General features: G+C 37.9%; 1 protein-coding gene across 32 annotated transcripts in view; it reads right to left on the reverse strand.

Moving 5' to 3' along the window:
• Nucleotides 1-1,963: 1,963 nt before the first annotated feature.
• Nucleotides 1,964-26,150, reverse strand: part of Ggnbp2 (gametogenetin binding protein 2) — a 31,881-nt gene continuing 7,694 nt past the window's right edge. For 6 of the 32 annotated variants that reach the window (XM_087573065.1, XM_087573064.1, XM_087573063.1 and 3 more), the window contains 11 exons: nucleotides 24,033-24,113; nucleotides 22,595-22,848; nucleotides 20,203-20,301; nucleotides 16,097-16,210; nucleotides 8,921-9,130; nucleotides 7,822-7,996; nucleotides 7,542-7,736; nucleotides 6,354-6,501; nucleotides 5,069-5,343; nucleotides 3,697-3,945; nucleotides 1,969-2,600 (listed from right to left, as the gene is read on the reverse strand). In XM_087573065.1, the coding sequence (XP_087429191.1) occupies nucleotides 2,397-2,600; nucleotides 3,697-3,945; nucleotides 5,069-5,343; nucleotides 6,354-6,501; nucleotides 7,542-7,736; nucleotides 7,822-7,996; nucleotides 8,921-9,130; nucleotides 16,097-16,210; nucleotides 20,203-20,301; nucleotides 22,595-22,848; nucleotides 24,033-24,113 (2,004 nt within the window). In that variant the 3' untranslated portion in view covers nucleotides 1,969-2,396. Of the gene's footprint in view, nucleotides 2,601-3,279; nucleotides 3,946-5,068; nucleotides 5,344-6,353; nucleotides 6,502-7,541; nucleotides 7,737-7,821; nucleotides 7,997-8,920; nucleotides 9,131-16,096; nucleotides 16,211-16,297; nucleotides 16,424-20,202; nucleotides 20,302-22,594; nucleotides 22,849-24,032; nucleotides 24,114-26,150 lie in introns of those variants that run through there. The other 26 variants (XM_087573056.1, XM_087573054.1, XM_087573053.1 and 23 more) reach the window with 6 other exon arrangements.

Below are 26,150 nucleotides of genomic sequence, written 5' to 3' on the forward strand. Positions count from 1 at the left end.
TCGGGGCCAGAGATGACCCACTGCCTGGCCCTTCCAGAGGATCCTGGTTCAATTCCCAGCACTCACCTGGCAACTTACAATGATCTGGAGCTCCAGCTCTAGGGGACCCAACATCCTCACACAAACATACAGGCAGTCAAGAACACCAGTGCACATTTTAAAAATAGGAATAAAAAATTTTCACTTAAGAAGCACCCATTTGGCTATCCTTCATATAGCCACAAGGGCAATAATTAAAACTACTGCTTTTGTGGCTCTTACGTAGCCAGGAGTGTTAGTTCATCTGGCAGAGTAAATACCTAGTAAAGAAAACATAAGTGTATCTTTCCAAAGTTGTTTTGAGGGGTTGGGGATTTGGCTCAGTGGTAGAGCGCTTGCCTAGCAAGCGCAAGGCCCTGGGTTCAGTCCCCAGCTCCGAAAAAAAGAAAAAAAAAAGTTGTTTTGATATGTTGCTCAGTGATCTACAATCCATTTTAAAGACAATTCAGAAGTTGATCAAAGAAATGCCATCAACTACCTATGGTGTGGTGGCTCACACCTATAAATACATCATACATTAACAAAGCTGAGCTAAGAGGATCAACTTCAGTTCAAGGCCAGTCTGAGCTGCAGTGAGGCCTTACCAACAAAAGATGCCAAGGATGAAAACTGAACCTAAGCATCACCGTTACCCATTTGAAATCCAGTTGACAGGAAGCCCCTACAAGTCACTCCAGCTCCACTGCCCAGACATGATATCCTACTACTTTGGGGGCCAAGTGTTGTCACAGAGGCACAAAACCCTAACTATGCATTTGTGGGGCTATTCAACTTACTCTTGGGTATTGTGTGCTAAGGGCACTGGTATGCAAGTACCCAGGCACGTGTGTGTGCAGGGCAGAGTAAACTGGTGTGGTTCCTCCTAAACAGTCCATCTTTCTTTTATCACATATGTGGTGACACACATATTTAATGCCAGAACTCGAAAAACAGGCAGGCAGATGAGCTCAAAACCTGCCTAATCTACATGGCAAGTTTCTAAAACAAAAACAGACAAAAATACATGTACATACTTGTGAAGATATGCATGCCTCACGCAGCAAGAGAGAACAACTTGTGGGGGTCAGTTCTCTCCATGTGCATCCCAGGAACCGGACTTGGGTTTTGAGGGCTGGTGGCAAACACCTTCTCCCCATTGCATTACCTTATTGACCCCATCTTCTTTGAGACATGGTCTCTCTGTGGCCTGGAGCACCAGTCAGCAAGTCAGTAAGTCTCAGGATCTGTCTCTTGATGCCCAGCACTGGGGTTTTTCCTTTTTATCTGATTTTGTTTTTATTCTTTGACAGATTCATACTGTACGTATTTAGTCCTTTTCCTTTTAACCCCCATTACCCAGTCTTAACCTGTAGTGTGTTTTGGGAATGGAACTCAAGAGTCTTACAACTATCTTACTAATGGTCATCTCTCCATAATTGACCCGACCTATCAAATGGCAACAAAATACTATTTCTGGGAATCTCTCCCCTTCAGTACTCAAGACAGCTTGTGATAAGCCCTGAACTGTAAAGCCATACTGAGTTCATGTTGGAAAATGTAAAATGTAGTCAGCTAGCATGACTCCTTCCCTCCCAGCCTTAAAGGCTGAATACCAATATTCTGTTTTCATTCTTTTATGTCAATAAGAACCTCTTCTAAGGTGTTTCTGTTGCCTCTTTGGGAACTTCTAGTATGGCAATTCAAGTCTCATGAGAAAGGAAGATGCTAGCCAGTGTTTAAATGCATTTATTCTTTAAGAACAAGACTAGAAACTTTTTCCCAGTTATCGAGTCTCATCAAAGGAAGAATTCAGTCTTGGGCGACCTGAATCTCTATCCTCATCTGCATTTCATGCTCACTCCATCAACAATGGCCAAGTACACAGCTCACGAGTGGTAAATACTAAAGTGCCACCATACTGAGTAGAAACATGTACACCACATTCTACTATGCGTATTAATAAATACTCTTTATTTTAAATTTTGCACATTGCCTTTAACATTTTGTCCAGACGCTTTGCAAGTGGATGTCTACTGTAAACCATATATCCAGCTCACTGTCATTTCTGTACAGAAGTGTAAGTACAACATTACTTTTGCCACTAAGTTGCTTTAGTAAGTCTCACAGGAAGAGAAACGTTTAATGAAGAGATGGCTTAAATCATAGGCAGGCCTGCGTAGCCACGCAACTAAAGACACAAGCCTGAAGAAAGAACAAACGAATGAGGTTACCTCCACCGTCTCCCAAAACAAGGAATCACATTGATTTAAGATTTAAGGTAAAATTTTGCCAGAAGTCACTAAATTAGGAGTTTTTAAAAGAGAAGGCGCAGTAGTCATCTTGAGTGTTTCATTGAAAGACAGAGCTATTTTATTTATTTAATTTGCTCCAGCCGTTGTCAGCCAGCCACTACAAACGGGCCTCTTGTGGTCATTTAAGCGGCAGTATTTATTAAATTTCTCCTTCAGATGCTGTCGGTATTGTTCTCTATTGCTGTAGAAAGACTGGTTATTAGCCATAAATGACTGTATTTCATCTTGTGAGATAAAGATTTCCTCATCTGAAGTACATTCAGACTCATCCTGCAAATTAAAGCAGTAGTTAAGACCATGACAAAGAATGCAAAACACTATGGTTGGTGGGGCAACTAAAAATTAAAGCAGTCTAGCTTTTAGTTTCCACCCAGTCATACAATCTCTAACTGCATTGCTTACAGAATAAGCACCATGCAACCCATCTTAGAAACTAGAGAAAATAAAACCTAACTCAGCTTGGTTTCAAACACTGAATCTGTAATTATCCCCTATATACCTATGAGCCTACCTTTTACCATACTTCTCTGCCTTTAAAAGTGACTAATTAGAGATAGATGCAAATAATCACCAATTTTTAAATATGCAGACTTATCTTTAGCTGGTCCTACGTTGAAACTTTTATCTTTACAAATTAAGTAAAAGATGACTTTTTTTTAATCTTAAAGGAATGTTATATATAATCACCACTGAACTTTACAACATACACAAAAAAGAAATAATAAAATTCTTAATATTCCCAAAGACAGTTCCACAAGGACTTAAATGGCAGGATAGCAGTCTTCTTTCTTTCCTTTTCATGCTCAAGCACACGCTATACAGCGGACACTGGCAATCCAGTATAGTTAAATTAATCCCTTAGGAGGCAGTATCAATTTACCGCTCTCCCAAGGCCAGTTATACTTTCCTCCTAGATACCACTTGAAGGAATTATCTTGGAATGCGAGCCTTAGTTCAAGGTATTTTTTTATTGTTTTTGTTCTAGGAGTAGGGAGTATAGGAGGTTTAAAACAGGGTCTCATCCTAGGATGGCTTCAAACTCTTAAGTGGCTGAGCATGAGCCAAACTGTTAATCTTTCCTCACTCTTCCTTTGGGATACTGAAATTATACTTATTTAATATTCTTTCCCGATCTAGAAAGGTAAGTACTAAACTGCCACGTGGATAAATTTTGTTTACAATAACTCAGATTTCTAGACATGATGCCACTTCTTACTCTCCCAATGCTCTGAACTTTGAGACAAATAAAACAATGTGCTCCAGAAGTCACAGAAGTCATCAGTGAAAAATAGAAAGTCATCTGTTTCCTACCTGAAACCTTCAAATATCTCCCCCAATACACAGTAAGATATGGTGAACTACTTACAAGAAGTTCAACTAAGCTCTTGGCACCTTTTCCAGAGTCAGGACCAAATGACATTTCTGTAGGTTCTGTGAACTGTGGTACGTTTTTCCTATGCTCAAACCAAGGCAATGGCTGCCCACCCTTCTCAGTGCTGCAACAACTCTCAGGATGTGCATCTTTGGTCTTGTCACGGTGAAACACTGTGTGCATGGTGTTTCCTGAGGTCTCTCGATTACCTGGATCTGTAATACAGCTTCCAAGTTTTTGGATCTGAAACCAGGGCAAGAGATTTCCCAAAGAAAAGAGGGGAAAAGAGGGGAAAAGAACAGCACTTATTATCCAAGAAGCAACAGCAAACAGCCCAGGTGCCCAGTGAGCTCCAGCTTAGACTTCACAATCCAGACAAGACAGTCAATAATCAAAACAAACAAATTTACAGGACAGGGCTTGACAAGTCATAGCAGGTTAGCAACGACCACTGATATTTACATTCACGCCATTCAGCCCATGCTAACCTGCTATACAATCTTACTTCATCTTCATGGAACCTAAAACGCTCTATTATCCTACTTTGTGTAAAGAGAAAAACTAACAAATTTCTCAAAATTATATAGCTAATTAAAATAAAGCATTGGGACTAGAGAGATGGCTTAGCAGCTTAGAGCACCTGCAGAGGACCCAGGTTCAATTCCCAGCGCGCACATGGTAGTACAAAAGTCATTCTAATGGCCAATTCCCAAGAAACCCTGTACTCTCTTCTATCCCCTGCAGGGACCAAGCAGGCATGTGGTGCACAGACATAAATGAAGGTAAAATATTCACACACATAAAATAAACCTAAAGAAAAATAATCGCAAAGTATTATAAAAAGATTAGCCAGATGTACGATTCATTAGAACTTCCATACAAATGAACACTCCCTCCCCATATCCACACCCACAAAATGAGTAAGCAATGAAACTATACAAAACACTCACTCTTTGTTTTCTCAAGACAACAACTCACTCTGTAGCCAGACTAGCCTTGTACTCAGAGATCCGCCTGCCTCTGCCCTATAGTAGTGGGATTAAGGATGTGTCACCACTGTCCAGTTTAAAATACTCATTTTTAAAAAGCCCTCATCAGGAGCTGGAGAGATGGCTCAGTGGTTAAGGGCACTGACTGCTCTTCCAGAGGTCCTGAGTTCAATTCTCAGCAACCACATGGTAGCTCACAACCAGCTGTAATGAAATCTGATACCCTCTTCTAGAGTGTCTGAAGACAGCTACAGTGTATTTGTATATAATAAATATATAAATCTTGAAAACAAAAGCCCTATCAATTAACCTATGCATGCCAATTCAAGTAAGTTGTTTTCAACTGCAAAGATTTATAGTTGCAAATCACCACTTACATGTTCATCGCATTTCAACATCTTGCTTTTCTTTTTCTTCTTTTTATTTTTTCCTTTTGTGTTATTTTCTTCAGAATTTGCCCAACATTCAACACAACTGTCACCATCATCTTCTTTGTCTTCACAGTGATGGACACAGGGATCTTCACCATGTTCATCATGGTTACAAATCCCCTCGGTGCAGGCAACATCTGAACCTTCCCGAGAACCTGTCTCACTTCCTTCCATGCTAGATGAATATCCACAATCACTGCCGTTACAGTGTGGAGACATGCCTAAAACAGCAGGTGACAACAAACATAAACTCAGCACCCAGGGGGAAATATCAAAGTTTATTGCTTATAGAACATAATGAAAGCATGATTAGCATTTACATGTTTTGTGTCTTATAAAAAAAGAAATATTAAGTATCTGATGATCATATGATATTGAGGTAATAAAGCAACTTTAAAATTATAATTCCAGCAGGAAAGTGGTGGCACATGCTTTTAATCCCAGCACTTAATAGGCAGAGACAGGCAGATCTCAGAGTTTGGGATCAGCCAAGTCTACATAGTAAGTTCCAGGATAGGCAGGTCTAAAAAGGAACCCTGTCTTGAAAAGCAAAAATTACTAATTCCAGAGCTGAAAAGATAGCTTAGTGGTTAAGAGCACTGACTGTTCTTTCAGAGGTCCTGAGTTCAATTTCCAGCAACTGTATGGTAGCTCACAACCATCTGTAATAAGATCCGATGCCCTTATCAGGAGCTGGAGAGATGGCTCAGTGGTTAAGGGCACTGACTGCTCTTCCAGAGGTCCTGAGTTCAATTCTCAGCAACCACATGGTGGCTCACAACCAGCTGTAATGAAATCTGATACCCTCTTCTAGAGTGTCTGAAGACAGCTACAGTGTACTCACATACATAAAATAAATAAGCAACAAAAAACAACTAATTCCAAAAATCTCTAAAAACCCTTCTATTAGAAGAATATATTTGAATTTTGTTTTGGGGGAGGGAGGCTGGAGAGCTAGCTCAGTGGTTAAGAGTACTGGATGTTCTTTCAGAGGACCTGGGTTCTACATACTGGCACACAAGTGTCTGTAACTCCAGTTCCAATGGCTCTAACACCCTCACACAAACATATATGCAGGTAAAACATCAATATGTATAAAATAAAAATAAATAAATTATCTAAAAACAATTTTTTTTGGAGTCAGGGTCCTCTGCTACCTTAGTGCTGGGATTAAAGGTGTGTGCCACCTTGCCCAGCAAGAGTTAATTTTTAAAACCAATTCTTTACTCACCTTTCTTTATTTTAGGGGACCCCAAAAGATTGCCACTGCTAGGACAAGTACATGATGTATTTTCATTGGTAACAATTACTTCTACACAAGTATTACCATCTTCAGTGCTGCCACAGGCTTTGCAGCTATTTTCCATGAAGTCTGTTTCCTTTGAAGATGGACATTAAGAGACAATAAAAAGATTTACTTACACAGTGGCTGCATTTTAACTTCTAATTAACTAATTAAAATAGCAGTTATAGGTTAAAAATTTTAAGAGTATCCATATCAAAAATCACTGAGACATCCAGAGGCTCATGTCAGTAAGCCTAGCCATTTGAGACAAGAGGGCTGCTCCAACTTTTTGAGAAAGGGTTCCTTAGAGGCAAAATGTTTTATGCTCCTTTTCGCCATATTAAGACACTGCTAGTCCAGCCTTAGTTAGTGAAGACTGGGGCAACCAAAATGTACTGAAGTCATTGTATCCCCTTAGTTGTTAAACACTTAGCAAAAATCTTTTGTCCCATACCCTACACTTTGGTAACTAAATTAAGAACAATTTCACTTCAAAGAATGACTGAGACAAACTTTGCTTATTCAAACTTGTGTATTTAGCAGGTACTTCCCCAAAAATGAAAAGTCAATTTGTCACTTCAAAAATAAAACAAAGCAAAAAAACAAAACAAAATAAAAAAAAACACATAGTATTTGTCCTAATTTTTTAAAAAAAGCAAAAATCTCTTACATCTTGAGACAATGCCAGATATTGAAAGCTTACTTTTTTCTGAGATGAGGTTTCACTATGTTGACCTATCTTTAAATCTTATTCGATTAATAGAGAGTAGGCTTACAATTTTCTAAATGGTTTATGATATCCCCAGTTTATTACTTATTATAATAAATACTGCTTAAGTATAACCCACAAAAAGTTTGGGTACTTAAGAGATTGGGGTTCTAATTGAGAAGTGGCGGGTCAGTTACAAAAACAATAACCCATGTTTTGACTTTGTTATGAAGAAACAACAATCCAGCACACTGCCTTTATAAACAAGTGCATGCATTAAATGTTGTGATTTACCCATGATTTTGGAGGAAAAGTCATACAAATTATAAGACCTCGTATTTAAAAAAAAAAAAAAAGTAAAAAGAATAAAAATGCCCAAATCTACAGTCTTACCTCTACCAAAAGCAAGAACAACATATACATACCTTTTCTTGGCTTACTGCTTTCTCATCTGCTGTGTGTAAGGAAGCAGGACTATCACACACACACTTATTTTTTCGTCTGTTCTTCCGTTTTTGGCGTTTCTTTTCTTGCTTGAGTTCTCTAACTCGTTCTTCCTCTGAAAATTCCTCACAAAGTTGTTCCAAGCGGCTAATACCCTGCACTTTTTCCACAGTCATCTATTATAAAAACAAAGTTGAATGTGAAAAATCCAAAAGATTAGACTCATGATTAATAGAACCCCGTCAGAAGTGATCCACTTACTTCAAAGCTCTTACGTAAAGCATCAACACCAAGATAAAAGAGCATCTGCCACGTCTGCTCTTCCGCCCGTAGTTTTTGCCAGATTCGATGCAGTCGTTCATAAAGATGAATCCCCAAGCAAGTGAGAACCTCTTCTTGAGCTATATCTATTGTCTTAGCATGTCTTTCTCGTCGCCTGTTCAGAACAATCAAACATTAATTCTTAGAGTTTACTGAAATAGTAAAACCTGAAAATTCAGATTGTTAACACAGTCAGTCTATCTGACAATCAGACACACACACGGTTTTCACCAATAAGAAATATATATGCAAGTAAAACTGAATTCTAATACTGGTAAAACATTAAGATAATTCAGGAACTGGCTCTAAGAAAATAGGTCTTAGGGCTCAGAAGTGCCATGGAGCGGTTTCCCTCATAGATATGGTAGGCTCCTTTCAACTTCCAGCAAAATGCCAACTGTTTTTTAGTTGATTGGTAAGCTGGTTTGAGGAAGAATGGGAAAAAAGGCAATTCCAAAGTGATTCAATGACAGGCAAAGGCCTTCTAGGGCTAGTCTAGTAGGAATTAAAAAACTGCTAGATGACACTAGGAACTCAAAAGGGAGTTGACACACATAAAACCCAAAGGAAGAATGGGCTTGATGTAGCCTATGAAAAACCTATTTCTAATTTCTTATTCATAACAAAGCCAGAGATATTAATTTAGGCTCTTTTATAATTTAATAGTTATATAATACAATGAATTACATTCAATAAAGCATTTAACCCCCGTGCTGCAAAAACCTAACTTGTATGCAAAATTGTGAATAAAATCTAAACATGATAAAGCAGGATGTATGAAGAAATATTAATTTCAATCATTTTCAAGTAAAAATGTTAATCTATAATGAAAGTCCATCTCTTCTCCAAAACTAAGGAGCAGAGGACTAAACCAAAAACCAGAACACTTTTTCCATATTTTCATTCAATAAAGAAAGCATAATCTTTACAGCATACCTTAATGTGTACACTTATGTAGTGAGGCATAGGTGAGAGAAATAAACTTTGAGTAATAAAATGAAGCAAAGCGCTAGATAGCCCATTCTAGCAAACTACATACTCATACCCTCCTGCGAACTCTGGCTCAGCACGACCCAAGAGATGTGCAATGAAGTCTGTTTCACAGCAAACATGTATGTGTCGCTCATGCGGACAGCACCGCAAGCCTTCATAAAGGGCAGCACAGTAGCCCTTCTCTTTGCTGCAGTCAAGTTCGCCAATGAGGATATTGTATGCTCGGAGGACTTTATTTTTGCAATCAGTGCAAAACCTGTTTTAAAACAACAAACAAACAAACTTTCAAAATTAAGAATGGGGTATGACTATAGAGGCAGAGGCAGAGGCAGATGGATTTCTGAGAGTTCAGGGCCAGCCAGAGTTACAAAGTCTAAAAAATAATAAAAATAAGACAAAATAAAGATATCCACATTAAATGCAAATTTAAAGATTACATGAATGCAGCTTTGTCAACTAGAAATGACTTTAAACTAGAATATGGGCTCAAGTATAAAGATTTTAAACTTTAAAAATGGGCTTAAGGCAGATATATTCTTGTTTCAAAAAACACATGTGATTCCCCCGCCTCAAGTATATTCAAATCTAAGTATATACCACCATGACCCTCAGAACCTAATTTCTTTATTTCTGAATCCCAAAACAAGAAAGAACCTGGATAAAACACCAAGCTTACAATATTACTAATTGACTGTCGGAAGAGAGCTGTTGTGATGGAAAAAAAAATATTGACTCTCTCTGACTTAAATTCATTTCTCATGGAAACTTGGTGGTCACCTGCACCCATGGGCACACATCCATGGCTTCAGCCAAGTTTATGATGATGACTTATGACCAAGATCTCATTCTTCTTGCCTGAGGCTAGACCTATAATATAAAATAGTGAGACACTAGAGACACCTAGCAGACAATTGCTTACACTTAGTGTTCCAGGGCAACATTCTCTTCGGATGTCCTCTCTGACCTCAAGTTAAAAACAATCACTCAGAGAATCACCTAGGTTCAACCTCAGTTAATCTCAACTTCTTCTAGTTCTGGATTAAATATGAACCCAACTATTATAACTGACTTTCACCATCTTTTTGTAGGTCCTTCTAATTCAGTATCTTCTACCCTGGTTTAAGTTGCCTGAAAAAAAATTTTTTTTAAAAAAAAAGTATAACATAGAAGAGAGAAGACATAGTTTAACAACATAAAAGATAGCTTGCCAGGTGGTGGTGGCTGCATGCCCTAATCCCAGCACTCAGGAGGCAGAAGTAGACAGATCCAGAGGCATTGAGTTCCAGGCCAGCCTGGTCTATAGTGAGTTCTAGGCCAGCCATTACTACTAAGAGATAAGTGTGAGGTGTGGAGAGATGGTTCTAGAGCTCAATGTTTCCTTATCTTTCAAGAGGTTCTGAATTCAGACCCAGCACCAACACTGGGAAGCTTAAAAATACCTGCAACTCCAGCTATAGGAGATCCAATGCTCTCCTCTCACCTCTGTAGGTACTTGCACTCATGTGCACAAACCTACACATATAAACAAAACTAAAAGCAAAATAAATCTTAAAAAGAGAGCAAGGGAGACCTAGGAAATGAATCAGTGAGCAAAGAGCTTACTGTGTAACCATGAGGAAGGACCTGAGTCTGGATCCCTAGTACCCACATAAAAAGATGAGTTTGGCAGCACATACTTGTAACCCCAGAGTTTAAGGGCAAGAAAGGTGAATCTCAGGGGCTTACCCACTAGTCAATCTAACAAAATATCAAGCTCCAGGTTCAGTGAGTGACCCTGCTTCTGAGCGGGTGGTGGGGAGAGAGAATATTGATAGAGGAAAAACTTGATATTAACACCTCTAGCCTCTACATGTGGCCTTATGAGAATATGTAACTATACACACATGCACATTACATGCACAAACAGTTGGGGTGAGAGGCCTAATTACATTGCTTAGGCTGTTCTTGAATTCTTGGGTTTATACAATCTCCATGGCTCTGCCTCCCCAGAAGGTGGAAATAGCAGTGAGTATAGGTACAGTCTTGCACATCTTTCTGCTTTATCTTGCAACTATCATGGGCCAGGTCTTTCTGGTCCAATAGAAGATAATTATGTTTTTATGCTAAGTTAGAGGCTTCCTAAGCCTCTAAGGTTAGGAGGTAGTAAGACTGACAAGTTACAGTAAATCATTCATTCTACATCACTAATGCTTTGAAAAACATACATACAGAAATACAAAAATTAACTCAAAATGGATTCAAGGTACACATATTAAAACTTAAAACTATAAATCTCTTAGAATATAGGGGGACAATATCACAACATTGAACTAAGAAACAATTTCTTGGACATGGCACAACATGGATCATAACACAACAAAAGCAAATATACAACAGGGACTTCATTAAACTAAAAACTTCTAAGCTAGAGCTGGAGAGATGGATCAGCAGCTAAGAGTATTTGTTACACAGAAGACTGGGTTCAGTTCCCAGCACACACACAGTAGCTCACAACTTGTCTCTGCCTCCAATTCCAAGGGACCTGATGCTTCTTCTAACCTCCATGAGGCTCCTACACACACATAATTCACACACACTACTACAATAAAAAGTAAGGAAAAAAGAGGAAGCCAGATGGTCGTGGCACGAACCTTACTCCCAGCATTGGAAGACAGAGGCAGAAGGATCTCAGATATCTGAGTTTGAGGCCAGCCTGGTCTACAGGGTGAGTTCCAGGACAGCCAAGAACATACTGATAAACCATGTATCAAAAAACAAAACAAAGAAAACAAGAAAGGAAGAAAGGAAGGAGGGAAAAGGCAGAAAAAAGAAAAAGAAAAGGAATTATTAGTAACAGGAAACCACAGAATCAGGGAAAGTGTTTGGATAGCAATTAATATCCAGAATGTAAACAATTCCTATAAACAAGGCACAGTGTTTTACACCTGTAATCCCAACATAGAGGAAAAGGCAGAAGGAGCAAGCCAGCTTAGCCTACATAGAAATGCTGTATTAAAGCCAATCAAAGCCAAAAACCACGATTGTCATCATTCCTACTAAAATAGTTACTATTAATAAACAAAATGTCAAATGAACACCCAAAGGAAAAACCAGTGGTCATAGGAATGCAGAGAAATTACTGCTGCATGCTGGGATGGAATCATAAAAATGTCAACACACTGTGAATGGTGATGCACACCTTTGATTCCAGCACTCAGGAGGCAGAATCAGGTGGATCTCTGTGAGTTCAAAGCTAGCCTACTACTCTATGGAGAGAGTTCCAGGGAAGTCAGGGCTACTCAGTGAGAGCCCCCCGCCCCCCAAAAAAGCTAAATAAGACAAATATGAAGGTTCCTCAAAATAAAAACTTGAGGCAAATGAGACGGCTTGGTGGGTAAATGCACTTGCTGCCAAGACTGGAGTCCTGAGTTTAACTTTTAGGATCTATATGATAGAAGGGAACTGTGATGGTTTGTATATGCTCAGCTCAGGGAGTGGCTTGATTAGAAGGTGTTGGAGTAGGTGTGTCACTGTGGGTGTGGGCAAAAAGACCCTCGCCCTAGCTGCCTGGAAGTCAGTCTTCTATTAGGAGCCTTCAGATGAAGATATAGAACTCTTGGCTCTGCCTGCACCATACCTGCCTGGATGCTACCATGCTCCCACCCATGATGATGATGGACTGAACCCCTGAACCTGTAAGCCAGCCCCAATTAAATGTTGTCGTTTATAAAACTTGCACTGGTCATGGTGTCTGCTCACAGCAGTAAAACTCTAAGGCAGGAACCAATTACTAGAAGTTATCCGATGACCTCTGTATGCACTCTTTAGTCTGTGCATGCCCACAGTACACCAATCCAAGTAAATAAAATGTAATTTTAAAAAATAAAACTACCATGATTGAGGAATCCCATTTCTAGGAATAAATTATGTATGTTTTGCAAGCCCGCATTCACCATAGCAATATTTGTGATAACTAAGACATGGAAATAATCTATAGTTCATCAATAGATGAGTAAAGGAGATGTACTATATATATATATACATACATACACATATGTGTATATATATGTATATATATATAAAATATGGACATTATCCAACTTTTAAGAAGGAAGACAGCTACAGCGTACTCATATATACATAAAATAAATAAGCAAATATTGAGAAAGCAAGTGAAACAGATCCTCAAAAACAAAGACAAAGTTAAAAGTTGAGAGACAAGGTTCTGCAAACACTCTGACATTACTATACTGTCAAATATATTCCTAAGCAAACAGTACTATGTTGTCAATCCTTACAATTTAATCTAATCCCATAATAAACCCTATACCAATACTGTTACTATTTTTAGCCAGATAAAGTGGCATATCCCTTTAAGGACTGCACTTCAGAGGCAGAGGTAGGTGGATCTCTCTGAGTTCAAGTCCAGTCTGGTCTACAGTAAGTTCCTGGATAAACCAGGGCTACACAGAGAAACTCTGTTTCAAAAAATAAAACAAAACCACCACCACCACCACCACCACCACCCACCAACTATATTGTCTTAAAAACTTAGGCATGGCTCAGAAGCTAACATGTGTTGCTCTACAGGACACAGATTTGTTTTCAGCGCCCTCATCAGGGAACCCAACACCCTCCCCTAGCTTCTGTAAGCACTGCACGCACGTGATGTACAAACATATATTCAGTCCCACGTACATACACATAAAATAATGTAATTAATCTGAGAGAGCTCCATGTTACGTAAGGTGCTTCCTCGGCTTCCTCGGCTGAGTAATCTGAGTTCAAACCCAGAACCCGTGTAAAGGTGAAAGGAGAGAAGTGAGCCTCTCACCACCACAGAAGGAGCTGTGGTATAGGTATCCATGAACAAATATTATATTTACAAACAAACCAAAAAAGAAATGTCATAAAGCTTTAATGGGTAGAACAAATTCTATGCAATCTCAACTTCTTTTCTAAATATAAAATTACTCTTTTAATCAAAATTTTCTTCTCATTCTTAGGATATTTATAAAATACTCTACTATCACCTAATTAAAAGCCAAAATATAGGAAACTTTAAAACATTAAATTATTATACGACCCTAAGGACACTTTCAGGGTGAAGCAATTCATATTTAAGGAGGAAGGACAAACACTTTATGTCATTTAGTCTCCCCTCTCAAATTCAAACCATCAGTATATTGTCTACATTTTGAAAACCAATCAAAAAAGGCAAAGATGAGAAAGTTTATAACAAAAAAAAAAAAAAAAAAAGGAGCTGAGTATGCAGTTCATTAATTCATGACTTTTTTTTTTTTTTTTTGAGCTGAGGACCAAACCCAAGGCCTTGCGCTTGCTAGGCAAGCACTCTACCACTGAGCTAAATCCCCAACCCTTCATGACAATTTTTAAAACATGAATTTGGGGCTGGAGAGATGGCTCAGCAGTTAAGAGCACTGACTGCTCTTCCAGAGGTCCTGAGTTCAATTCCGAGCAACCACATGGTGGCTTACAATCATCTATAAATAAAATAAATAAATCTTTAAAAACAAACAAACAAACAAAAAAAAAAACATGGATTTTTTTTTTTTTTGGTTCTTTTTTTTTGGAGCTGGGGACCAAAAACATGGATTTTTGTTAGCACATGTGTTTATAATTCTTTTTGTTTTTCGAGACAGGGTTTCTGTGTAGCCTTGGCTGTCCTGGAACTTAACTCTGTAAACCAGGCTGGCCTGGAACTGGCTGGCCTCAAACTCCTCCTTTGCCTGCACCTGTCTCCCAAGTACTGAGATAAAAAGCATAGCCACCAGGCTATAACTCTTCTTTTTTAAAGTGAACCCGAGGGGTTGGGGATTTAGCTCAGTGGTAGAGCGCTTGCCTAGGAAGCGCAAGGCCCCAGGTTCGGTCCCCAGCTCCGAGAGAAAAAAAAAAAAAAAAAAAGAACAAAAAATAAAGTGAACCCGAGGCCAAATGTAACAAATCTGTAATAGCAGAGCTTTCCCAATAACACCAACAAAAAAACAGTATCCACTAGATGTTTCCTTTACCAGTTTCTCTCCTTCCTAAGGGATTCCAAATGCTAAGGACACTTAGAAAGTTCCTTTGTAATAGTATTATATAAAGAAAACTATGGGGCTGGGGATTTAGCTCAGTGGTAGAGCGCTTACCTAGGAAGCGCAAGGCCCTGGGTTCGGTCCCCAGCTCCGAAAAAAAAGAACCAAAAAAAAAAAAAGAAAACTATGAGGTTACAAGAAACAGATATATTCTAACTCTAAATATTTAAAGATTCTAACAAATAATTACAGAAGATGTATCTCCAATGAGAAATCAAAAAGCTTTTGGGGTGAAACACGGTCTCCTGTCTCCCAGGCTGCCCTGAACTCACCATCACCTTGCCTCTCCCTCCCAAGCACTGGGATTGCAATATAGTTTAACCAGGCCTAATTTATGCTAGGGCTGGGGGTCAAACCCTTCATGCATGTTAGGCAAGTACTTTACTAACTGAGCCACACAACTCTAGGCTGAAACCTGCTAATTTAATTTTGAAAATCTATCAAGCATGATTTTATTACAAAAAACCCAGGAATATTATACTTTCCAAAGTGATTAACTATACTTCAATAGATTCAGTCAACCCGTGTTTCATGAAAGACCAATCTGGAACAAATAGTAAATATTTTAAAAAAGAAAAAAGAAAAAGAGAAAGACAAAAACCAGAGAAACTGTTTCTATGATTGAGAATAAGTACAAACTACTTATGTAAAAGTGCAGAGTTTGACTCCCAGCAGCCATGTCAGGTAGCTCACAACTCCCTGTAACTCCAGCTCGAACTACCCCAACATCACCTCTGGTTATAAGCTACACAAATGTGTGTGCGCACACCCACGCACAAAGTTTAAAATGGAAACAACACTGGTCATGGTACGTGCCTTTAATCCCAGCACAAGAGACAGAGGCAGGCATGATCTACATAATAAATTCCAGACAGCCAGGGATCATAGAAAGTCCCTGTCTCAAAACAAACAAACAAAAAAACAAGCTAATAATTATAAGAATAGGTCTTTAAAAAGAAGACACAAAAAGACTAACACTCAAAGTCACTTCATAAAAAAATTGCCTACCATGACTCCTAGTGCACATATTAACAGGACAACTGGAATACTGGAAGCCTGTCACTGGACTAGCCAGTGTCAGGCTACTCTGAAGGTCAGACATTAAGATACCCTCCCCACTATATCATAATGACTTTTGCACTTACCTGTGCTTTCGAAGATACGTTTCTAGTGTTTCTAAAAGACAACTAGAGTCAATTAAAACTACTTCATCCCTGCATTCCTGGGACATTAGTTCCCAAACATCCATCCAACATCCTCTGTAAAAAGAATAAATATTAGTGAAAAGGAGGTATACATGAGGTAAAAGGTTTAAAAAGGCAGAATAAAGGATTGCTTGGTTTTACCTGGCTGTTCCCTGGAAAGGTCCATAATGGAAAATGATCCTACACTTGCTGTCCTTCCTGTGGTCTTCACTACTTCTCTTATCTGTACTTAACTTCTCTGAACTGACACTGCTACTGCTCCCTTCACTGCAGTACAGTATGGTACAAGGCTTAGTGACACTGAGATAACCTGAAGAGATAATCTCTAAGGTCTATGTTAAAATCATGAATTCTTTAACATATTACGGTATTAGTAGATAAATCTGCAAATTTGAATAATAAATTATATATTTAACCATAATACATTGTTACTTAATGTGTTTCACACATTTACATCAAACACTTGACTATCAAGTTTAGTTGATACAACTTAACATTATTTACAGTTATAAAAATAAAAACTCATTTATATATTAAGCATTTTACAAGCAAATATACTTCAAATGTTCTAAAGCCAAATGGCACTTAAAAAGTGATAGTCTTTTCACCTATTAAACATGGATCAATCTTTAACCAAGTGAAAATTCTTTTAATGTGATCATTAAATGATTAAATCACTCTTATTTACAGCTAGATCTAGCAACAAAACTTTGATTTCCAAGTAGCCGTGAAAGTCACATATTAATCTAACAAAGTACGTAAATTTTATAGTTAATAAAAGTAGCATACTAAGATGAATACTCTAAACAGCCTAAATTAGTGAGTACTACATACACACATAATTTCTTTACACTTACTGAGAACTTCCTAGCCCCTCCTCCCAGACCAGTTTCAGTGACACTGGTCATGCATGTTGGCTGTGTGGCAGATGTGCATTCCTACACAAATGTCTGTCTATATTCCACTCAGGGAGAGTCTTCTAGATTTTTTTTACTACTTCTGAACTGGCTCCTGCCTGATCTTCTACAGGTCTCATTACAATCCTAGAAATTCAATGTCACACCTCCTTAAGATGGTAAGACCCAAGTCTTTTCATAGCTAAATAAGAATTTCTCAACTTTCAGCTTAACAGGTCATTATACAATTGAGCACTTTAATCCCACTAAGGGGAAAGATCAAATTGAGGTTCAGTTCTACCTACTTTGACAATGAAATGTCAACTTCTGCTCTATCTTGCATGTTAAATACTGTCTCAAGTCTCACATTCCTCTAATGACAGTTAACCTACCACTCAAATCAGAATCTAGGCCTTATGCTCTGTATGTCTCCTTTAAGACATGCTTTCTGAAGAATTTCAAAGTCACTTCCTTCTTCTACTCCTGTACTTTCCATCTAAGGCTTAACACAGTACAACCTTGTTTTCATTTTCTATCCACTCCAATCTAGATTCTGCATTTACTCAACCACCATTGTTTACAACAGTGCTGTAAACCAGTGTCTGTTCTGGGGTCCTCAGTGACTAAGGAACATTCAGTATGCTGACCAGACCAATCTGAGACATCCTTCTTTGGTCCCCTCCTACCCATCCAGCCATACTCTTCTGATTAACTGAAACCTCCTATCTTCTCTGCTCTTGCTCTACTTTCTCTCTACATTGTTTTACATTCTGTGTTCTCAAAGTATCCTTAACTGCTAACTTCTCACCTACAAGTCTGGCCTGGATCTTTCTTTCAGATACCAAACTTCCAAACAACAACAACAAAAAACCTAGGATTTACTTGCACAGCTAAAAGAACATTCTCAGTAAAGGCAACTCAACCACTGTTCTTTATAAAGCTGGAACCCAGTGAGTATACTTTTCTTGGAAAAACATTTGATTAAAAATCTGAGGCTAGGGAACAGGGAAGAAACATAAAATGAAGACTTAACAGTAAACAATTGTGGAAGCCTTTCAAAGTACTCTACCTACTCCAGGTATTCTGAGTAAACAAGACTATACTCACTGACTACTATCTACACACACTGGGAAATAACTAAAGCTACTTTAGTTGGACTACACTACCCAAGATCAACTAGCTCCATTACATTAATTTCACATTCAATCAACAATCTTCAGAAACCATTTGATTTTCCATGTAGAGATGCTGTACTTGAAAGAGAACATGAAGTTTGTGGAGACTTACTTATTTTTGTAAGCTACAAGATATGAAGATGTAGCCTCATAGACAACTGACAAAAAAGCAAGTCACTGCAGAACCAGAGTAGCAGTTGGAGCAAAACAGGAAGAACTGGTCTTCACAGGAAAACAGCAGTGAGAACAGGTATGTAAGGTGCTGGGCTATCTACTGCTTTTTATTAGTCTTCAATAAACAACCACAAAAGAAGAAAACAAAATCAGCTCACTTTCTAATGAGAAAATGACGACTGAAATGAACATTTAGAAAGGACTCCTCTAACAAATACAGAAAAAAAACAAGTATTAAAGACAGATGCGGTAGTTAGTCCATGCCTGCTGTCTCAGTACTAGAGAGGTACTAACAGGATCAGGAGCTCAAGGTAATCTTCCACTATACAAACTATACAAAAAGTTAGAGGCCAGCCAGAACTACATGAGACCCTGTCTCCACAACCACAGTAACAACAACAACAACACATTCCACAAGGATATGAAGCTTGAGAACTACTGTAAAACTGTAAACTGTACAAATGTTCATTGGTTTCAGAGTACTCTGTATTTAGATACTATGGAATATATGGGTGTTGTTCAGATCCTACCTCAAACAAATCCAAAAAGATATTTTTAAGCACCACAAGTGAATCTGAGTATCAGCTGGGTATCAAATTATAATTAATTCCAATAGGTGCTATACTACTGTAGGTATGAAAGAAAATATTCATAGTTTTAGAGACCCATGTCAATGGAGAATGGCAGGATGCCTTGAAGTTTCTTTAAATACTTCAGCAAAGAAAAAGGCAAACAGATGAATGAAACAAATGTTTCAAAGTTTGTTAAGTGTTGAATCTAAGTAAGATACACAGGACTGCAGGAGTCCCTGCAGTGTCCACTTGTATTCAGGAGGCTGAGGTTGGAGCATCTTTTGAGCAGAGTTCCTGACAAGCTAAGGTGATGATGCTATCTCAAATAATAAAGTCTCTACTTCATGATCTTTCTACTTCTCTGAATTTCATAGCTTTCATGATTTTTTGTTTATTTTTGTGAGACAGGATCTCACTATATCGTCCTGACTGGCCTAGAACTTATTATGTAGATCAGGTTAGCCTCAACTCACAGGGATTTGCCTGTTTCTGTTTCCAAGTGTTGTGCTACACACCAAGTCCTAATGAAAAAAATTTTAAATATGTTTTTCCTGGGCATGGAAAAACCTGGATATTCAGGTCTTTATTTTAGAGGGAAATAAGTCTATAAAATGGCTCCAATGACAGAGATATTTAACTCAGAACAGTTTTATATCACCTTATTCTTCCCCAAAATTTATTTCAAACTCCCTATAAATTATGCTGACTCTATCCTCCCCAAGAATACTTGGGGCAAACCAGCAAACAACTGTGGCACTGTGCCAGAAAATGAGGGCAAACCAGTATTGTGTGTCCAACCAAGAAAACTGAAAATTAGTTACACAAATACACATCACCATAACTGAGTAAGGCTTTTTTTTTTTTATCTTTAATAAAATACATTGTCTACTTTTTGAAAAAGTATTTAGGAAACCTAAAAATAAGAAAGACGAAAACAATTTAAACATGATGGTTACAAATCAAATAATATTACTACTTTGAAAACTTTAAAATTAGTGACATAAATTTCTCAAAATTCTTATCTCTTGAAACATAAAGGAAAAAAACTTAACTCAGTGACCTTATAGTTTCAATTCAGAAAGATCCATAGAACCCAAGAACATGCTATCTTGACATTTGTCAGAATGTAATCCAATTAACAAAACTAGCAAGTTATCCTTTTTATTAAATATGACTAATATTAATCTACTTAACATTGATAGAACATTTTGACATTTATTTCTACTTACCCCAAAGGTTTAGGTTTGTGTGTATCTAAAGAGTGTAACTGACATCTCTTGTTCTTCTTACTTTTTGGAATAGCATCTATCATATCATTTAGTTTGGACCTAGTAAAAAAGAAGCCATTAAAGGTTTATCATTTCACTTTCAAATTTTAAAATTTTCTATTAGCTGCCCTTTTGTGAGAAGGTATATTTAACAGAGACATCACCTTCCCTGACTTTGTCTCTGTAGTAAATACACAAAGCAGTCTACACTTATTTTCCCTCTCCATACCTAGCCAGTTCAGTTGGCTCAGTGCCTTCTTTCCCTAGACTACAACTCTTTTTTTTTTTTTTTAAAGATTTATTTATTTATTATATATAAGTACACACTGTAGCTGTCTTCAGATACACCAGAAGAGGGCATCGGATCTCTTTACAGATGGTTGTGAGCCACCATGTGGTTGCTGGGAATTGAACTCATAACCTCTGGAAGAGCAGTCGGGTGCTCTTAACCGCTGAGCCATCTCTCCAGCCCTAGACTACAACTCTTATACTGGTAGCTATCGGTCTGTCTGATACTCCGATATTTTAGACATTGTTTACATGACTTTCACCCATCTTCCTTTCCCAAATGTTATATAAATACTATTCTTGAGAGGTAAACTGCAGAAATTTTATATGAATAAACAATGTTGGACTATCAAGACAGCTCAGGGGTAAAGAAACTTGCTGCCAAGTCTGACGCCTTGGGACTCACATGGTGGAACTGGCTCCCTAAAGTGTCCACGGACCTTCACACATGACCTATGGCATGTGAGCATACACACGAGTACTAAATGTAAAAAATATACTGAATGTATACAGAATACACACATCCTACATCCAATTAATTAGCAAAGCGTATCAACTTTCATAACCCTAATAGAGATCTACACTTATATCCCTTGCCCAACCTACCAACCTCTAGCTTAATCAACTTCAATTTCCCAAATGGTTCCATACTGCCACCATTGCCTTTTACATTCTAGGCTTCACTTACAAGAGTAATCAATCCTTTTAATTCAGAATATCAGATTATGCTACTCCTCTGTTAAAAAACTCTAAAGCTGCTTCTACTTCAAGCTGGAGCTGGAGCTCAGAGGTATTGCATTTGCCTAAGTCTTAAGATCAGTCCCCTGAACTTCAAAATAAATTTCAAACAAAACAAAACAACAACAAACTGGAAGTCCCTACCACCTCCATTAAAACTCTTTTAATGACATTTACATATGTATGTATGCATACATGTATGTGGGTGAGTTCAAGCACACATGGAGGTCAAACAAAAGTGTCTTGGAGCTGGTTCTTTCCTTAAACCATGTGGGTCCTACTGAATCCATTAGTCTTGACAAGAAGTACCTTGGTCTGCCTAGACTACTTTATACCACAAATCTAAAAATCATCACTAAAGCTATCCCTCCCTTATCGACCTATACAAAAATCCTATTTACTCAGTCCTCAAAAGATTTCAGGATCCTATCATTTCTTGGTATCTTTATCACCTGTAACTGACATTGTATTCCCTACTTAACACTGAAGAACCCATTTCTTGATTTCTGTATCTACCCTTGTACTCTCTTCATGATATTTTCAATACAATACTATAGGCCAAATTTCAAGGGAGACTGTGTTGTTCATCTCTGAAAATTCTCCAAGCTTCCTGTGTACTCAAGAGTTCTAACCTTAGCATGACCTATACGGCACTGACGACCACAACTGAATCTTTATTACTCCTCTGATCTCATCTTTTATGACTGTTCTCCTCACTCAGCAGACTTTAACCAACACACTCTCGTTGTTCCTTAGACATGTCAAGAAAATTCTAACCTCTGAACCTTTATGCTTACTATTCCTTTTGTTCCTTCATCCAGACAGATGTAGGATCCCTCCCTTTACTTATTTCTTTATCAGAAGCCCATTGCCAGATCACTCTTCATATTACTTTAGTCCACTCATTCTCTGTTACCCACCCATCTTTCTGTTTTCTCTCTTTTTATTTAAAAGATTTATTTATTTATTATATACAAATACACTGTAGCTGTCTTCAGACACACCAGAAGAGGGCATCAGATCCCATTACAGATGGTTGTGAGCCACCATGTGGTTGCTGGGATTTGGACTCAGGACCTCTGAAAGAGCAGTCACTGCTCTTAACCACTGAGCCATCTCTCCAGCCCTACTGTTTTCTTTTTAACTTATACTTAATACATTATTTGCTTAGTCTCTCCATATGAAATCAGAAACTAGAGGCTACTCAATAAAACTGCTAAATTCAGTCTTTGCTCTAACCAAATATAGAGGTTTCCCTTCATTGAAAGACCTTATTGTTATAAAGTTGTTTGAAATAAAAGCACTCTTCTTAATTAACTATACTTACCCATGTACATAAAATAATGTATAAAGCTTTTTTGCATCAGTCATGCAGCTTCGAGTCAAAGATAGTACTCCCTTGGGCCCTACTGTCAGGGGTTCAAGGGCAGGATTTCCAGACTCTACAAGCTGAGAAAAGAGGCGTTCCACACTGCGACGACAACCAACACATGGGACAAGCTGAGAAAGTGCACTCAAGACTTCACGTGATGTTACCACCATGGCAATACTTAAATCTTGTTGCTTAAGCATACTATGTCGCTGAAAGGGAGAAAGAAAAATGAAAATTTCTTAAGATATAAAACTACTCTTCTATTACTGTTGGCTTCTATCTTTGGGAAAGAACCAGGCCTGCAATTAATAACTAATAAGCTAGCATACATGAATGTAACCTACTAGTTATGACAAAGAACAAAAATGAATGGAAACCACAGCAACAGAGAAATGGGCAAAACCCCGCTAAGTAACTTCTTCTACTTAAGGAAGGTAACAGTTATGTTACAACTAACACTTCCAGAAAGATAATGAGAAAAGAATATTCAAGTATTTCTTCATTTTTACCATTAACTTTTCAAAATGATCTTTAAAAGTAAAGAGTTCTTAAATAATCTAACAACTCATTTCCTATTATCTTAATCATGTATTTTTGAGAATTTAAAAAGTATCTTATGTCTAAATAAATATACAAAAATTAAGAAATTCACATTGTAGGACTGACCTTAAATATATATTTAAAAATATATATGGTATATATATATTGGTGGTGCAGGACATCAAACTCAGGGCCTAACACATGCTGGACAAATACTCTGGCACCAAGCGACATCCCTGGCCCCAACAAGTTCTTAATAAAATGTTGCACACCCTATCTTATAAAAACTAAGAAAGATGACCTGATAAAATCAAAGACTTTTAGACCTGTAAAATGTGAACACAACCCAATTCGTTCACATGAGTAATCTATAAATCAGGTACATAACTATATTTACTGCCATAGTAAAAATGAAATCAACTTCAGTACACTATTAATACCTGAGCAAAAGCCTAGGTTTTAAAAAAAAATGACAAGAAAAAAAAACTAATGTGTGGTGAGAGACAAGTTTTTAATTCCAGCTCATTTGAGGCAGAAACAAGCAGATCTCTGTAAGTGCAAGGCAAGTCTACTCTACATAGAGTTCTAGTCCAGCCAGAACCACGAGATTTGCTCTCAAACAAACAAGTAACAACAAAAAGAAATTAGAAGTTATAGCTAAATATAAAATTTAAAAAAAGGGGGTTGGGGATTTAGCTCAGTGGTAGAGCGCTTGCCTAGCAAGCGCAAGGCCCTGGGTTCGGTCCTCAGCTCTGGGGGAAAAAACAAAAAACAAACAAAAAATTTTAAAAAAACAAACAAACAAACAAACAAACACACACATGACTGAAAACAACGATTTAAAAACTATTACCTGAATAAACTGCTTTAGTTGTGCACCATTATTCTGATGCCCATCAAGATTTAAAACATTGTCAGGAAATTCCATCACCATCTTAAAAGGCAAGCAAAACAGATATCACTCATCGGATTCTTTGTACACATTCTACAGCATTCTTTATAAAATATTAGGACAGAAACATCTATAAAGCTAGACTGTCTCCTGCAAAAAGGGGTCCTGATATTCAGTATACAAATTTTTCTATTTTAAAATTTCACACACAAACACATGCGCATGTGTGTTAGAGGACAACTTGCAGGAGTCAGCTTTTTCATTCCATAACATGGATCTTGGGAATCAAATTCTCTCTGTGGACACATACCTTTACCTGCTGAGCTGCCCCATTGGCCAAAAGTATATAAATTTCTAAAGCCAGACATAGTGTGGTCATTAGGACCAAAGGCACTAAAGTCAAACACATAGTAGAAATCCAGGCTCTGGCACTTAAGAGTCTGTCAAGACTCTGGGCAAGTTATTTAACCCCTATATTACCTTACTTGTAAAACAAGATTAATAATTTCTAGGATCTACTTCATGGAGCAATTGTAAAAATAAGTTGTATTTTCTAAAGTAGTAGTGGACACTAATATTTAATTAGATACAAGAATTGAGTGAGATGCTTATAACTGTGGAATAGAAGACTTTTATTTGTTAAAATTAATTTGGGGGCCAGTGAGCTGGCTCAGGTGGCCATCGAGGTGTTTGCCATCAAGCCTGATAATTTGAGTTTGAACCCTGGAACCTAAATGGTGAAAGGAAGAGGATAAACTTCTCAAATTGTCTTTTAACTTCTAATGTTCACTGTGGGACATCTGACCCACCCCCCACCCCAACAAAGAAATGGTATTTTGAAAACTAAGACATATTTTGATATGGGATATAGTTCGGCAACAGAATAGTAGCCCAGCTAGTACTAACAATCTACTAAAGGTTCTAGGTTTAATTCCCAACTACACACACACACACACACACACACACACACACACACACACACACACACTCACTCACTCACTCACTAGTAACTTAGAACTAGCATTTATGTAACTTAGTATCTAGTATTTAGTAAAGGTCTGTGCTATGTATAATGAAAAAGGAAGTACTGAGGTATTTATTCAGTTATTAAAAACTACTACCGGGGCTGGGGATTTAGCTCAGTGGTAGAGCGCTTACCTAGGAAGCGCAAGGCCCTGGGTTCGGTCCCCAGCTCCGAAAAAAAAAGAACCAAAAAAAACCAAAAAAACAAAAAAACAAAAAAAAAAAAAAAAAAAAAACTACTACCAGAGAAACTTAAGAGGCTTCAGTGTGTGACGATATAAATTAGTAGTTTCACTCATCTGTAACATTACAGATTTTAAAATCCATGAAGTGGAGGGAGGGCAACTCCAGCTCCAAGGTATCCAATGTCTTGGATTCTGCTGTACTATACTCATGTGCACATATGCACCTACAGGCACACCAGCACATGTGAGTAAGACTTTTTTTTTTTAAATCTGTGAAGTTATATATCAACCAAGGAGAGAGCTTAAGGTAAGAAATAGGAAGCATCATAAATTCAGAGACAGGTGAAAATGTATGCCTTCAAAACAGTAATATATGCACATATGCACAGGAGTGGAGAGATGGCTCAGCACTTAAGACAACTTGTTCACACAGAGAATCTGAATTCTATTCCAGCACACACATGGCAGCTCACAACTGTCCGCAACTCCAGTTTCAGGGGATCCAATACCCTCTTCTGACCTCTGAGGGCACCAGGCACACAAGTTATGCACAGATATATGTATATATATTTCACACCTGTCTTAACTAAAACAATGTAAAAAATATCAAACATACAAGGGCAAACTTTTCCCAGATAACAAGGGCTTCAAATTCCTATATACCCAATGAGTCAAGATAAAGAGAGCCATTTGAGTTTGCAAAACAAGAATAATAAGACCCACTTCATTGACTGCTGCCTTAAAAAGATCCTTCCCAGGCTGGAGGCGTGGAGTAGATATATGCTTGCCTAGCATGCTCAGAGCTCTAGGTTCAATCCCCAACATTGCATAAATCCTCATGTGCATACAGACACAAGCCTATATAATCCCA

The sequence above is a fragment of the Rattus norvegicus genome, chromosome 10, assembly GCF_021556685.1.
Source record: "Rattus norvegicus strain SHRSP/BbbUtx chromosome 10, alternate assembly SHRSP_T2T, whole genome shotgun sequence".
NCBI classification, from domain to species: Eukaryota; Metazoa; Chordata; class Mammalia; order Rodentia; family Muridae; genus Rattus; species Rattus norvegicus.